Source organism: Equus quagga, unplaced genomic scaffold, assembly GCF_021613505.1.
Source record: "Equus quagga isolate Etosha38 unplaced genomic scaffold, UCLA_HA_Equagga_1.0 220_RagTag, whole genome shotgun sequence".
NCBI lineage: Eukaryota > Metazoa > Chordata > Mammalia > Perissodactyla > Equidae > Equus > Equus quagga.
Window position 1 is genome coordinate 57,501 of NW_025799647.1, and position 16,927 is coordinate 74,427.

The following is a 16,927-nucleotide window of genomic DNA, read 5'->3' on the forward strand; positions in this document are numbered from 1 at the left end:
GCAGTAGTGACCCTGATTAAGGCAACAGAACTTCAGAATGACCAGTTCTTCCTCTGGAATATATTACCCTTGGGGACTGTCCTACCATCATTGTCCCAACGTTGCTTATTCAGAGCCAGCCCAAAGACAAGTTGACTTCCAAGAGAGCCAGCAGTGCTTAGCAAACTTCTTTTCTAAAACAGTTGTTCATATTTTCTACAAAGATACAGTATAGCAAAATGGTTTAAAACTCACACTTTGAAATCAAACATCCTGGGCCCGTGGCCAAGTGGTTAAGTTCACCCACTCCACTTCGGCGGCCAAGGGTTTCACTGGTTCAGATCCTGGGGGCGGACATGGCACCGCTCATCAGGCCATGCTGAGAAGTCATCCCACATTGCACAACCAGAGGGATCTACAACTGGAATATACAATTGTGTACTGGGGGCTTCAGGGAGAAGAAGAAGAAGAAGATGGGCAACAGATGTTAGCTCAGGTGCCCATCTTTAAAAAAAAAAGAAAAATCCTTAGTGTCTTGCCTTTGGGAAGAGCTTGCTGAGTGACCTTTTGTAAAGTTGCTTAATCTCTTCATGCTTTACCTTTTAAATTCATCATAATATATAAGTAATAATCACTTCATGTGTTTATTGAGAAAATTAGATGTATATAAATACATTTATGTGTGTGTGTAATGTATGTAAAGTGTATAGCGTGGTACCAGGTATGTATTAAATGCTCAATAAATATTAGTTGTTGCTGCTGCTGTTGCTGCTCTTATTCGTAAACGAGCTCAAGGTCCTGACCTGCAGACGGGAAGAGTCCGCAAGAAGGCATTTCTTGTTTAATTTTCCAAGGTTCTTATACTAGGCACACTTTCTTTCTCTCTCAGTCCTATGGTGGTATCATTCTAATGTCATCTTTACTTTTTTGTGTTTCGACTTCTCTTCTAAATTAGAGACCAAGAAACGCATTTTAATCTTGCCACATTTTTAAAATCTGTTGATACATTATAACCAGAGTTCACTAAGCAATACTTCTTCGTTCATTCGCTTTTTTAAAAAGTCTATTAAATCCCAGTTTTTTTCTTTCTCCCTCTCCTCTCAGCCCCTTTTGGACTGTAGATGCCAGGAACTGAATTAATTTAATTATGTCTCAGCTCCATAACACATTGTCATCATCAGTACATGCAAGGTCCCTCTCTGGTTTTATTTTTACCCTTCATCCCTAAACCTCATCCTGTATCCTTCCTTCATAGGTACCCACTCTAATGTGTCTTTATATGTCCGTAATGTGCATGCATTTTTGTAAATAGGTAATATGTTTTGTGTGCGTGGGTTTTTAATTTATAAGAAGATATTATGCTATTAATATCATTACATTTTAAAACTCTGTTAACTTTATATATGATTATTCAGTGCTTCTAAATTTTAACTATATTTTAGTTATCTATTCCCCAAAGGATGGACACCTAAATTACCATCAGCACCAAACATGCTCTAATTAGCATATTCTTACATTACCCTTTGTAGATAGGATGATCACATTAGTCCAAACTGAAGTGCTTTTGAAATTGAAGGGGACTATTTTAATAATACTGGGACAAGAAGTGTATATCAAGACTCCCAGACAAACCAGGACATGTGGTCCACCCTATTTATGGAAGATTTTCCTAGGACACGGCCAATAACCAGCAGATGTGCACTGGGATGACCCTTCCCTTTCTGATTATTTCCAGGTGACATCTGTTGGAATTGCTTGGTTCATGTGCTAGACTGATTGTTGCATCTTTTAAATACCACCTTTGCTAGACACTACTCATGAAGGGTATGTCTGGGTCACAGGTTATAGACATACTTAGTTTCAATAAGTTTTCGTTTTGATCCAGCCTTGTCGAATTAATAGGTGGATGGACCTTTTAATTTCCCTGTCTTCCTATATTTCAGGACTTTTCACATTTATACTATATATTTGGTCGTCCTTTATCCATCAAACTATGTGGTTTGGGGCTGTAGCAGACTAGTTTATTGACAGCTACTCTTAATGCGTCTACTCAATATAGCAACCACTATGTACTTTATAAAGGATTTTTTCAGATTTTGTGTTATATCAGGCCAGTCTGGTGGTACGGCAGTTAAGTTCGCATGTTCTGCTTCAGTGGCCCAGGGTTTGCCGGTTCAGATCCCAGGTCTGGACCTACGCACCGCTTGTCAAGCCATGCCGTGGTGGGCATCCCACATATAAAGTAGAGGAAAATGGTCATGGATGTTAGCTCAGGGCTAATCTTCCTCAAAAAAATTTAAAAAAAATTTTTTTTAATGATTTTCTGTTATTGGACCCTAACAATTACCTTTTGAGGTAGAGGGGGCAAAATTTGTGATCTTTATATTACAGAAAAGGAAGCTGAGGGTCAGAGATACACTGACTTGTTTTAGTCCACATATCTGCGAAGTTATGGTGTTGAATTTGTGACCCGGTCTTCCGGCTTTCATTCGCTTATGCAAAAGCTAAAAGGGGCAGGGAAAAGGATAAACTTCTGTTTGTGGTTAAAGCAGGGACTATCCAATTTAGCTTTATGTCTTCCTCAGAACATAGCACACAGTGCCTGGCACATACTAAATGATCAATAGTTTTTAATGATCAGATGACTGGGAATTAGGTAGGTATCCGCAGGGCCCAGGTTTGAATTGGTGATACTGCTACGTGGGGCTTTGGTGACTCCTGTTTATTGCAGCAGTGCTTCGAATTATAGGTAAGTTCAGTTCTGTAAATGTTCTGGCTGAAGAAAGGGACTTCCCGTTGGTCCCGGAGTTCTCGTGTTAAGTGGTGTGGGTCCTTTACAACTGAAATGTTTATAATAGGTTATAAACATGCCTATGGAATGTGATTTCTGTGGGGGAGTAGACTGTAATTGTTTGTTAATAGAAAATGTTGGTAAGATTTCTTCCACTCTCCTTTTCTAGACGCTGATCTGTAGCTTTAAATAACCAGTAACAAAGTTCCTCCTCGCTCTCAATATATTGCATTCAGCTGCGTATAACATGCTTCCTATTCCCAAGATCGCCAGAGGCAGCTGTAGTGTTTGGTGAGGGTGTTGGATTTCATTGAAAGATTTTCTCCAAATTGTTCCAGTATTGAGAGAGGCTGATTAGCCTCAGCCTCCTTGCTCAAACCTGTCGCAGTTTTGAAGTCATTTCAAAGCCTTCCATAATTAGGCTCCACCCACCTTTCCATCTTATCTCAAATAATTACCCACCATCGCCTTTCTAATACCTTCCACCGCTATGATACAAATTAAAAGTGTTCTAGGAGAAACCATTTAGTGACTTAGATTTTTCATACCCTACCCTTCAAGGAATTTGAAATAGCCATCTTCCAGAAGTAGTTTTCTAAATCCTGCATTTCATTCTCCAGCTATAGATACTCTGTGCATAAGATATGCTATTTAAATTAGACGTTTCCTGCTGCTTCTCTCTTTGGTCATGTGTTTCCTTAAGTCACAGATTGGTTTGCTAGTGCTTATGTTAATGCTGTGAGCTTTACATGTAAGCTCTCATCCCACCAATAGGGAGAACTTGTTAGAAAGTCCACCTGTGTCTCTTTAAGCATCTGTTTTCTGTCGAAACCAATAGTAGGCTAGTGATTATGGCTCTTCCAATTGTGCCACTGGATTTTTGATTTTTTAATCGTTTCTAAACTCTCTCTTTTCTCTTTGTACCTTGGCTTTGAATTCTGCAGTACCTGACATAAAGAAAACCTTCGGGAAGTTCCTTTTCTTCTTTTCTTTTTAATGCATAGGTAAAATCTCTTTATAACAAAGGTTTTTTTATAGTGAAATTCTTCCCCCAACTTAGTGGTTGGTCCATGGAAATGGTACTTGTCAAAGTGACAGTCAGGTTTTTTTCTTTTTTTAATTTTATTTCATTGTGGTAAGAACACTTAAATGAGATCTACTCTCCTAACAGATTAAGTATAAAACACTAGTATTATCTGTAGGCACAGTGTCATACGTCAGATCTCCAGAAGTTATTCATCTTGCATAACTGAAATTTTACACCTGTTTAAAATAGTCACACATAGAAGCGAAGAACAGAACAGTGTTTGCTAGAGGGAGGGGGAAATGGGGAGTTGCTAATCAATGGGTAGTCAGTTTTCTACAGTGAATAAAACTTGGCAATCACTGCACCCAAGTATGTGGTTGTTTGCACTTGAGGTAGAAAAGGAAAGAAGAGTGAATTTGGTGATTTAGTCCTATCATGAAGCACTAGTTACCTTTCTAGTTCACCAGTTTCCTGCCAACACCTACACTGCTGCCCCCTCAACTCAAAATAGAAACAATTAATGAAACTCCCAAGACCATTTCTTCCCAAACACCACCATACACAAACTCTCTCAAAGGTTGGAAGAAGAGAAGTATGGAGGACGGTTTGGTTAGGTATCTCTCTCCCACTAAATTAAGCACAGTTCATTTGCTAATTAGTTAAAAGTAGTTTCTTCTCATGAACACAGCTAACCCTGTTACATTAGTAGCAGGAAAGTCAAGAACTGGATCCTATGAATGCCACCAGCAGAATCAAAATCAAATGTGAGCAGAAGCACATCTTACAAGAATCACCATTATTCTTTCACTGAGTTCAGTGTAGATCCTTCTTTTTATATTCAACAAACCGTGTTGATCACTTTGTTTGTACTTTTAGTCCTGCCTGGTCTGAGTGGACAACTCTGAGTACTCTTGACCTTTGTTGGTGATACTAGTCGCTGACCTTGTTCGTGACTATACACTAGCTATGTCACAGTCTGACTTGCCAGCCTTCCCTCCCTGCTAGGCCTTTCCTCTCTCTTTATCCTCCTCTTCTCTAACTCCTTTTCTTTCTTCTTCACCCCTATCTCCTTCACAACTCCTCCATGATTTTCTCAGGGCTGGGCTTCAACATCGTCGGTGGGACAGATCAGCAGTATGTCTCCAACGACAGTGGCATCTACGTCAGCCGCATCAAAGAGAATGGGGCTGCGGCCCTGGATGGGCGGCTCCAGGAGGGTGATAAGATCCTCTCGGTGAGAACCGGCTTCGGCCTCCTTCACTGTCCCTGGCTCCCTAGACCCTATTCCCACCCTCTAACCCTTCCTTGGGACGATTCCTGCCTGCCTTGTTGGCTCTGAAAATGTCCAGATTATAGCATTCAGTGGGAGGGACCTTGATCAGTCATCTTCAGCCCTACCAAAGAGCGTGGAGGACATTTTCTCGCTTGACAGACTAGACAAATTAAGTGCAGAATGTGAAATTACTTAGCCAAGGTCCAAACACATGGAACAGGGAGGGTGAGGGACTGATATGGGGGAAGGGAACTTAAAACCCACGCTTTCTGTCGTTCTTCCATTTACTTTATCACCTCCCTTTTGTTAATTAAAACACTAATGTGTGTCTTCCTCCAAAAGAGACAGAAAAGTAGGGTAGCAATTAAGTGTCCTCCTGAGACTCACAGCCCTTTTTCATCCATTGTTAATGTGAAAAATTGGAATGCAGTCTGATTTGGATATCTGTCCACCGTGCTCCCATTTCTCTTTGCTAATTTCTCTAATAAGAGACTTAATACATGATAACCATTAATTGTATTATTTTTGGAAGTTCATCAAGGGCAAGGACCAGATCTTTTTTTAATGTTTTATATCCTAGCACAGTGCCCAATATGTATCTAACAAGTGAACAAGTTAGGAAATTCAGGCAAACTTAGAAAGGTTGGCTGATCCAGAATATAAATATAGTATCATGGATGGTAATATCCTATTTTAGTCCTTTTTACTGGTTTGCCTCTTTTCAGTCCATTAAGCTTCTCCTAGACGTGGTATATTAATCTGTGAGACAGAGAGAGTGATAATCTACCTTTTATCTCAAAAGGATATTGAGAAGTTTAGAAGCAGATTATTTCCTACAGCTGCCAAGAGAAAGACATTCTAAAAACACATCACCTTGAGTGTTAGAGTAAGGAAAACCTGAGAGTGAGTTAAAGTTATGGCATGTCGTTAGAAACTGTGCAGCTTATATTTTGGCACATACCACATTCTCTCTAGAACACTGGGCCCTGGTCTCCATGGGTAAAGAGGGACTTGAAAAGTATAGGGGTTTAGAAGAGAGCCTGTTATTTAGAAAGCTTTGGTTAAAGGTAGGTTATTGAAACATGAGAATGGTTAGAAGTTTTTGAATCCTATATATGCCACACAATATGCTAAGAACTTTAAACTTACTTACTGTTGTAGTAACCCTATGAGGTGGGTACAATTATTATGCCTATTTCACAGCTGAGGAACCTGAGGCTTAGTGAGGTCAAGCAGCTTGCCCAAGGTCACACAACTAGTAAGTGGCAGAAGACTAAAACTTTGGGGTCTGTCTGAATTTGGAGCCTCTACTCTTAAACCAGTATACTGTACTGCCTCCCAAAAGGTAAATGAGGAGCTAGGATTAGGTATCCTAAACAGAAAGTTGTATGATGAATTAATACTGGATTTTGTGTATGGTCTTATGTAGAAACTGAAATTAATCTTTCCATAAAGGATAGAATTAGACAGGGAAAAAACTTGAATGTGAGAGAATTTATTAGACATAAGCTGAGATGAAGAGCCTTTCTTATGTGGGCCGTTGCGTTATAGAGAAAAGAAATTCTTGGAAGGCCACTCAAGTTTTTAAAAAGGGTATTGTAGGAGATAAATGTCAATGAAGAGAAAAGTCGATGTCTAAAAAACTCAGCTCACTTGACTTTAAAATTTATAGCAAAGAGGATTTTACTTTATCAAAATAGAAGAAATAGTACAAAGATCTATCTAAGATATTAAACATTACAAATATATAAGACATGTTACAAAGAAGATTCAAGTTTATGTTGTGGCCAATTAAGAAGACATGTGAAAGAAGAGAGGGGGAAGTAAAAGCAAAAATATAAGACAGATATAGAAAGAAAGGGGACAGAGAAAGAGAAAAAGCTGGCACATATACAAGAGGAAAAGGTCAGTTTATCCTCTCCGTTCTATCCAGGGCTATATTTTTTGACTCCAGTTTCCCTTGCAAGTGTTTACTCCACAATTATTCTTTCTAGATCCCATTCCTTGAGAAACATCACCTCTGTTGCCTGACTCACCATCCTATTCCTTCTCTATCCTTAAGTGAATTTGTTAGGCATAACCATTTAACAGTTACAGCTATAATTCTTTAGCTCACTTCATCCCTTTGATGTACTTACGTACTCATTTATTATTGGCTTTGACATCTCTGTAAAATTATACCAAATTATTTATTAGCCTATATTCCCATTTATTCTTTATGGGCTTTCCTGTCTTCCTCACATGAGTTATTTTTCCGTGTTGTAAAGTATGCCCCAATTCTTTCATTTAAGTTTTGTTAGATAATCAGACTAAGAATATGTCCCTTCTTTAGTACATATCCATTTCGGATAACTAATAGAAATATCATTAAGTGATCTAAATTTCCTGTCAGTTATTATTCACTATTAATTTAATCTTTCCGTTTCTCCCTAAATAATGCCCATGTTTTGTCTTAATTGCAAGTTCTAAGATTAAATAACTGCATGACTTATCATGCAATTTACCTTTCTCATCAAAAGTGAAATTTAATTTTTTGTGATCATTGTGGATGGTTTAAACAAAAAAGAAAAAAGAACAGAAATTTCTTTCATTAGTGAATGTAAATGATTTTTAAGGCCCTGTTGCATTTGACAAAGAACCATTAAACAAAAACAGATATTACCTATAGAAGAACAGGCCTGAAATTGAGCTGAGGGCTGGAGATTTCTCACCCAAAGTTCATTTTGTGTGTATGATTGTGAGGATGGTTTGATATTTGTATAGGTTACCAGGGAAGCTGGGGAAATTTTATTTTTGTGAGGGAAATATAAACTGTCTAGGTTTCTCATTTCCCCTGTGTGTCTACCTAAATGAAGGGAGGTGGATAGTCAAGAATAGTCAACCCTCAGTGAACTCCACAATTTTATGAAGCTTAGGATGATACAGCTGATTATTATACTGCACAGATGAATGTTCCATTTTGACCAAACCTCTTATATAACAAAATGGCACAGATTGGGTCATTAGTCAGCTGCATTTCATATTCTCTTCAAATACGGTTCTTAATTTGATGAATAAAAGAGTTGAGTAGTCATCAGCATTTATCAACTATTGTACTTGATGGCCTGCAGAGCGCTGTGCCAGGGACTATGGAAAATTAAAAGAAAATGAAAGACTAGTCTCTGCCCTTAGCTTAGAAATCAATGAGAATGACCCACCAGAAGCCCTCATCCAGTCAGCTGCAGAGGCGTTGAAATATACAGAATACAAAGTGCCTCTATGGAAGAGTCTTTGTCTTCTCGTCTCTGTGTCCCCAGCACCTAGGCCTGTAGCTGGCACAGAGTAAGCATCTAATAAGTTAATTGCTCTGTGAATGAATTATAGTGTAACAGACTTTTTTTGTTTGGGCTTGATTAGTTGGAACTAGATAATCTATTTTTTTCTTCCTTCAACTGATGAAAAAAGGGGACCCCCCCCCCCAACTTTGTGGTTCATTTCAGGTTCTTGATAAAAAATTAAAATATCCAAAGTATAATCTGAGGTCAGTGTTTATTAAATTGAGCCTATTCTTTCTCCACATCATTTACAGCTACATTTGTGTCATCCTATAGTTAGAGCTCCTGTAACTGTAACATGAGCCTGAGATAATGTTAGATTATCCTGAGGCAATTCAAAATTATTAATCATCGGAGAAAACTAATTTTAACTCAGTGTACTCATTTCCTAAGGCAGGAGATAGGAAACTCATTTTTAAAGACTGCTAACAATTATAGTTAAAGCAAAAAATTATATATTTCCCTATCAGTTAACTAGAATACCACCATCCTAATTCTTGAATATTTGGTCAGCAAAATTTTCAAGCACGTTGCAAATTTGCCATATCTCAGGTTCAGAAAAACTTACTATGACTTGAGTTACAGAAGCTGAAGTAGCAAGTTTAGTTAGCAGTGTTCTATGGTTTCGCAGTTGAATAGCTGTTGGTACTAAAGTTGGGGTCCAGGGATCATCTGTTATCACCTGGGAGCTTCTTAGAAATGTAGAGTCTCAGGAATCTTCCCAGACCTATGGAGTCAAAGTTTACATTGTAACAAGATCCCTGGGTGAGTCTGTGAATAAAGTTGAGAAGCACTGCTGTAGGCAAGTGTTTTCCAAACCTTTTAAATTATGACCTGTAATAGGAAATACACACATACGCACATATAATTGAAGCAGAGTTTAACAAAATAATACCTATCTCTTCTATATGTGATGCAGTCTGGTATGTTGTCTTTTCTTCTAATTTTGCTTTTTTAAAAATTAAATACTGGTCTTGACCCACTGGATTGACTTCAACTTCCTCTTTAATGGGTCAGCAGACCCATATTTGAAAAACCACTACTCCAGCAAATGGAAAAATACTGATGAAATCCATGGATGCATAGAGTATGTATTAAATAGGGTAAGTAGGCTGGGTGTGGAGACCAGTAAGAGGACCATTTCAGGCAGTTTAGGTTAAAGATAACTCAAACTTCAGAATTACCTGGAGGGCTTATTAAAGCACAGATTGCCACAATGGGCTCTAATAATTTGCATTTTTAACAAGTTCCAGGTTGATGCTAATACTGCTGGTCCTGGGACCACACTTTGAGAACCTTGGGTCTATAATATTAGTAAGGATAGTCATAAAGAGAGTGGATTCCACATATATTTGGAGTTAAAAAAACAGAGCTTGTTGGTTAGTCAGTGTCAACTGGAATCTATAGAAATGCTTGGAGGAGGTAAATATTGGAAAACAAATTCTGCTTTGGAATAGAGATGACATTGTCAAGAGAGAAAGAATCACAATATACTTTATGGGACTGGTTTACATTGGGCAAAGGATCAGAAAGGGTTCTTTAAAAAAGAAATTCCTGGGCCAGTCCTGGTGGCCTAGTGGTTAAGTTCAACGTGCTCCACTGCAGCAGCCTGGGTTTGGTTCCCAGGTGTGGACCTATACCACTCATCTATCACTGGCCATGCTGTGAAGGTGGCTCACCTACAAAATAGAGGAAGATTGGCAACGTATGTTAGCTCAGGGCAAATCTCCCTCAGCAAAAAAATAAATAAAAATAAAAAAAGAAATTCCCTTTGCAGTTCTGAAAGGCCTCCAGTTTGGGGTTTTATTTTTTAAAAAGCAATGAAAATAACTGTCCTCTTATACTAAGATAGCTTTAGGCTTAACTGAGAGGGTTGTAAGGCAGAACTGGCATAATTAGCCTGTGCCCTGTATAGCACCTGATGTCACCAGTGTTTTCTTCCCTGTTAGCAGAAGGAGTCTCAGGTGAGGACCAAGATTACACACTGAGTCATCAGGATGGAAGCTGCCGTTAGAGTCCATGCCTGGGGCCAGCCCGGTGGCACGGTAGTTAAGTGTTTAAGCAGTTAAGGTTCTGCTTCAGCGGCCCCGGGTTTGCTGGTTCGGATCCCGGGTGCGGACATGGCACCTCTTGTCAAGCCATGCTATGGATAGGCATCCCACATATAAAGTAGAGGAAGATGGGCATGGATGTTAGCTCAGGGCCAGTCTTCCTCAGCAAAAAGGATTGGCAGCAGTTAGCTCAGGGCTAATGTCAGTCAGGCTTTGTAGAGTTATAGCCTTTGCAGGGTGCACTCTGCAACCAAACCTCAGGAAATCATGTGACATTTATTACACTCAAGTGTTGTTCAAAGCACTATCCAGGTATGATAGGGGTTATAGTGATGGGTTGAGATAAAGCCTCTCCAGGTTATTTATAGTAGCCTGTAAAGTGATAATCATATAAGGCAAAGTTCAGTTTGAGCTTTAAGAGAGTAATGTAGTGTGGAGATTCTAGGAAGGAAATCAGTCACATCTAATGGAGTTATCTAGAAAGGCTTTGTCAATGAAGTGACACTTAACTAAATTCCTTTCTTAATTTGATGTTACTTCAATATATACAAATGAATAAAAATATTAATATATACACACCTTATGTTTTTATACAACTGTAAAATTTTAAAGTGTATATAATGTATAGGTACAAATGAAACTGCAAAACCAATACAGATTCAATTTGCAACATTACTGTGATGGATAATGATATGTGCTGAAATAAATTCCTTGCTTACAATGTAAATTTCTATAGTGTTTTAAAGTAGAGGCTTTGGGGCTGGGCTGCTTGTATTTGAATCCTGGTTTTGCTATTTCCATTCTACGTGCCCATGGACAAGTTGGCATGGCCTCCCTAGTTTTATCACCTATAAAACAAAGGTTCTTAACTTATAGGGCTCCTTTGAAGACTTAAATAAGTTAGTGCATGTAAAATGAATTAGATAGCTCCAGACATAATATGCAATGATTTCTGTCAATTATTACTGACACTATGGGAAAGATTATTTTGAACTCAGTATTCCTGCCATTGAGTGTCATGTAGTGACTCACTTCTTCCACTTGCATTCATATTACTATGAAACTTGGCTCTGATATTGAGCTATGACATTTTTCGCATTCATTGACATAACTGCATCACGAACTTACTTGTTTATCTCTAAGAGAAAATACCTATTTCTTTACAATGATAAATAGAGTTATCACGTGGGCTAGATTAGTCAAGTGAGCATTCACACTACAATCAGCAATCTCACACCTATTCTCTCTCCTGAGGAATTACCTAGAAAATGGGTTCATTGAGAATTTATTGTGATGGTTCTAGAAATCCTAAAGTTCTTTCCCTGTGGCATATCTACCCAAAAAACCAAGGCATAATCAGAAGGAGGCTTGGTAGCATGAAATCAAAGTCCATCAATTAAAAACCCTGTATTCATTTCTACATTATAGGTAGCAGGACTGATCCTATTTAATATCAATCTTGGAAGATAAATAGAGTTTTTTTAAAAGGGAAGGGTATTCGGATGGTGGATATAGCTTGAGCACAGTTATGAAGGTAAGAATATATGTTTTATGTCCCAGAGTCAGTGAGTTCTGTGATTTAGCTAGACCATAGGATATATCAAAGGGCGTAATGAGAGATTCAACTGGGAAGGTAAGTTGGAGCCAATTCCTAGAGGATTTTGCCTACCAGAATGAGAAAACAAGCATGCACTTTCTTCCCCTGCTTCCAGTTTTGTTTCTGTTTTTGAGTGGTAAAGTGAGATAAACAGAATTGCACTTTAGGGAGATTGATCTGGAGACTTAGTATTTGAATAGGTTAGAATGAGGGAGGACCTAGAGGAAAGTAGATCAGAGAGAAGGTGATCACAGTAGTTCATCTAAAAGTATCCACAGCTTAGAGAAAAATAGCATATGAGGAATGTCATTATGTTGGACTACAGGATTTGGCAATATATTGTATATGAAGATTGACAGAGTGGAGAGAGTTTTAAAATATTCTCAAAATTTTTGTCTGAAGGAATGGAGTGACAATAAGAGGGAAGTTGGGATAGTCTGCTTTTGTGGGAAGTAATAAAGAGGCTTTGGAGATGTTGAATTGGGGTCTAGCCAGAATATCCAAGTACAGGCACTTGGCAGGAAGTTCACAAATCCAGAAGTAGAAGTAGGGATAAAAATTTGGGAGTTGTCTTGCAGATTACAGTTGAATTTGTGAAAGATCACCATAGGAGAGAAGATATGAGGACAAAAGACTACCGACATTAAGGAATATTTATCTACCTTAAGAAGGAAGGAAGGGAAGAGGAATCTGAAAAAGAACAGTTCAAGAAGTAAGGGAGCTAAGTGTTCACAAGCTAAGACAGGAGAGAACTGCAAAAGGGAGGAGGTGGTCTGAAGACTGAAAAAGAGCTCTGGGACTTGGTGATTGGAAGTCACTGCTGACCTGCAGGACAGCATGTTCTTCCCTCCTACCTCATTTATTCTGGGATTACAATGGAATAAAGAGTGAATGGATGCTGAGGAAGTGGAGGTAGTGCATACAAACAGTTCTTTCAACAAGTTTTACAATGAAGAAAAGAGGAGAGAAGATGGGAGGAGGATGATAGTGGGTTCCAAGAAATATTTGTATTGTTTACTTTTTGTTAGTGTTGTCAAGTTGATCTGACTCCTAGTGACCCTGTGTACAGGAAAGCAGAACGCTGCCTGATCTTTTTGCACCATCCAGCACTATATCAGACAGTGTTCTGCTACTATTCATAGGGTTTTCGTGGCCAGATTTTTTAGAAGTGAGCAGCCTGGTCCTTCTTCCTAGTCTGTTAGTCTGGAAGCTCCACTGAAACCTGTCCACCATGGGTGACCCTGCTGGTATTTGGAATACTGGTGGCATAGCTTTCAGCATCACAGCAGCACGCAGCTACCACAGTATGATAACCAACAGATGGGTTGTGTGGTTCCCTGAGCAGGACACCAACTCAGGCCGTGATGTTGGGAGCACCAAATCTTAACCACTAGGCTACCAGGGCTAGCTGTTTTCTTTATGGATGAGGATAATTTTAGTTGAGAAGGAATGGAGAGGGATATAATTAAGGAATCAAGAAGAGTAAATGACTGCTTATTATGTAAGGAGGCTAGAAGGTATATGATCAAGAGCACTAGTGGATGGTTTAGCCTCAATAGAGGAAATAAATCTAATTCAGAAATAAGGAGAAAGCAGCAGTGAGAGGATATCAAGAAACTTTGAGAGGAAAGGAAAGAAATTGGAGAGAGTGCCTGTGAGAAGTTCTTAATATTCTCAAGAAAGATAAGGCAAAGGAATGCTAAGAGGAGAGATGGGATTGGAGTTGGGGTTTGATGATAGGATGTGGAACAGCTACCACTGAGTATTACTGAGTTCACCAGATGAGTAGAAGGGTTGTGAGGATATAGCTGGAGTCAGCTAGCATGGATTTGTGGTGGAGAGTGTGACTGTGTGTCTTTCTCCAGGAATATTAAACTCAGTGATGACAAGGAAAGTAAATGCAGTGTGTTGCCCAGGACTGGAAAGATGACAGAAGACCATGGGGACACGGGATTCTAATAGTTTACCAAGTGGTTTGTTGAAATAACAACAGGAACTCCTAGATGGGTAAGGATGCAAGTCAAGTCTAAAAAGGTTAAAAGCTTTGATGAGGATAAAGAGGAAATTCAGTAGAGGAATAAGAAGTGTGAAGGAAGTAGAAATGGTAGCCAGTTTTTTAAAGAGTTTTGAGATACTAGAGCTGAAGCATGCCTACTGTTGAAGTCCAAGGCTTCTGCCAATTGGTGACTAAAGTAGACTAGATCTGGAAACTATTCATTTGGGAAGGTTGACATACTGTAAGGCCAAAGTATTGTTAGATTGATTCACCAAGGATATTGGCAGGAGATAGAGTGGAGGGATGACTATGAACCTCTTAGAGAAGGGAGACTGTGACAAGGAAGATGAGAGGGTTGAATATATCAACGGCTTGAGCTTCAGCTGAGTGGAGAGTAGTTGGTGAGTCAAGATGGAGGAATAATAGTGCAGAAGGAAGAGTAAAAGGAAAAGGTACTTTCATCTTCCTTCCGGTATTTAAAAACCCTAACCCTAGCTCCTACACCTACTATGACTTTGGATAAATTACCTAACCTTGCTAAGCTTCAGTTTCTTCATCTGTGAAAACATGGTAAAAATAGTATCTACCTCATAGGATTATTATGAGAATTAAATTAGATAATGTATGTAAAGCATTTAGCACAGAACCTACCAAATAAATATATTAGATGTTCTTGCTGCTGTTGCTGTTGTGTGAAAGATATGTAGATCTTGCATAAAGTGGGCTATGCTGTGTCAGTATAAGCTAGATATCACTTCTGGTCAGTGTCGCTTCTGACACTGAAAAGTATTAATACTGGAAGTCCGTCACATCTCTTACCTCTAAGTGGTAGGACTGACCTACACTAAAACATTTTTTAAGAGTTTATATCATCACAGAAATATGGTTTAGTAAATTTGAGGAGGATAGGAGTATCCATGGAATCAAGCGAAATCATTCACAATAGAGCAAGATCAATAGAATGGGCTAGATTTGCACCACATTGGAATAAATTGTGGGAGAGTTTCATAGTGTTATATTTCTAGAGTTGAAGCTGGCAATGCCAGGGATTAGGAGTATGAAGGATAGAGTGGTAACCTGGAAGACTGCGTTAACTCTAGGGACGCAGGCTTCTGATCGTGGAAGACATAGAAGTCCAGTAACAGAATCCAAAGTGTCAAAACGAGACAGACAGTAGAGCTAGGAGGAAGAGGAGACTACCTTTTTTCCTTTTTTGACTTAGGAGCTCTTCAAATGGCCCATGGAACCTCAGTGCTAGGAAGATAGAGCTTTGAAAATGAAAAAAGTTATTCTGAGTTCTAAGTCACTTTACCCATTCTCCTAGCCCTTGGTGTCAGAGTTTGTTTTCTAACTGTTTGGTCACATGAAAGTAAATCTTTGACTTATGAGAGTTCGCATTCCCCCTCTCTTACTCCTTTTCCCTGCTGTTTTGACAGGTGAATGGCCAAGACTTAAAGAACCTGCTGCACCAGGATGCTGTAGACCTCTTCCGTAACGCCGGCTATGCCGTGTCCCTGAGGGTGCAGCACAGGGTAGGTAGTATTTGCAGCCAGCAGCCTGGCACCAAGCTTTTGTCCCATTCTGGTGAATAAACCCTGTGGTGTCACCTTCAGGAGTGTGTTTGCCTTTCTTTCTTTCACTCTCACTCTGCCGAAGGGCTTGTCTGGCACAGGCAGGCGTCTTCTGGGACTACTTCTTGTTATTGAAGGAAATTCGTAACAGTACACCTGCAACCCAGCCCCTAGCTTCATGGTAATGTGCCTTGAAGATAAAGCTCAAGAACAAAATTAAAATACACGGGGAAAAAAATATAACCAGAATCGATTTTAATTTTTAGTAGATAAGGAAACATATGTCTGCCCTTGAGCATTTTTATTTATAAAACTGTAAGTACATGTGGGTTTTCTGATACCCGCTGTGTACTTTTCCCTGTCACTGCCGTGAAACCCTTTTTCATCACCTTGCTGACCCTCTTGACCAAGGCTCAGGTCCCCAAAGGGGAGCTCCAGGAAAAGGGAAATTGAATTCAGAATTCAGTGAAGTTGATACCTATCCCTGCGTCCACCTCTTAGTTCCTGGGCTTTTATAATTTGGATAATGGGAAGAGAAGCCTGGATAGACATAATTCCTCCCACAGCACCAAGGACTTCAGAGTACATATACAACACAGGTTCAATGTGCTTTTAAAGTTACTCCCTCTTAAATTGATGCTGTCTTTGCCTCACTCAGCTCCTGAGTGAGGCTTCAGAGGCTGAAGAAGAGTTCAACAGGAGATAGTAAAAAAGTAGAGAGAGCAAGTCATGAAGATCTCTGAGAAAACAGCTGGGGTTGCAAGCAGAATCTGGGTTTAGAGGGATTAGAAAATAGGTCAATGGGAGACACTCTCGGTCATCAACTGCTTCTCCCCTGGCTCTTCTCTGTTTCTAAAACATGGGAGAATTTATGCAATAGATAAAGGCACGTAAATATAGGCATACACTTCAGCTGTGATTAGAGTTCTTTTTGAAGGCATGTGGGGAATGATTTCTGAAGTTCACTCTTTAGGAAACATCCATAAATAGCTCCTAATAAAACAGATTCTTGTGGTCAGGGAGATTTTTCGGGCCTAGCCCTACAAACCATGTCTTCTATTGAGCACGCCCACTCAGGACATCTCATCAGGAAATGAATGAAAGATGTAGAGGTGAGAGAGAGGATAGAAAAGTAGTTTGTGGAGTCTTGCCTTTCAGATTGAGGGGTCAGAGTTTCCTGGATTGTAATGAGGTTAAATCTAACTGAAACAAAATGGTGCCATAATTGTTGCAAGTTAGCTAAAAAAGTTAATATTAAGAAAGGCCACCTTTAAAAAAATGGCTGAAATGAAGAAAGACCATCAGCCTCAAAAAGGAATGCTTAGACA

At 39.2% G+C, this 16,927-nt stretch overlaps 1 protein-coding gene across 1 annotated transcript in view; it reads left to right on the forward strand.

The window, feature by feature from the left end:
• Positions 1-16,927, forward strand: part of LOC124233750 (cytochrome c oxidase assembly protein COX16 homolog, mitochondrial-like) — a 74,918-nt gene that overhangs the window by 18,587 nt on the left and 39,404 nt on the right. The window contains exons 2-3 of the mRNA XM_046650921.1: positions 4,895-5,031; positions 15,465-15,560. Coding sequence (XP_046506877.1) covers positions 4,895-5,031; positions 15,465-15,560 — 233 coding nt within the window. The remainder of the gene's footprint in view (positions 1-4,894; positions 5,032-15,464; positions 15,561-16,927) is intronic.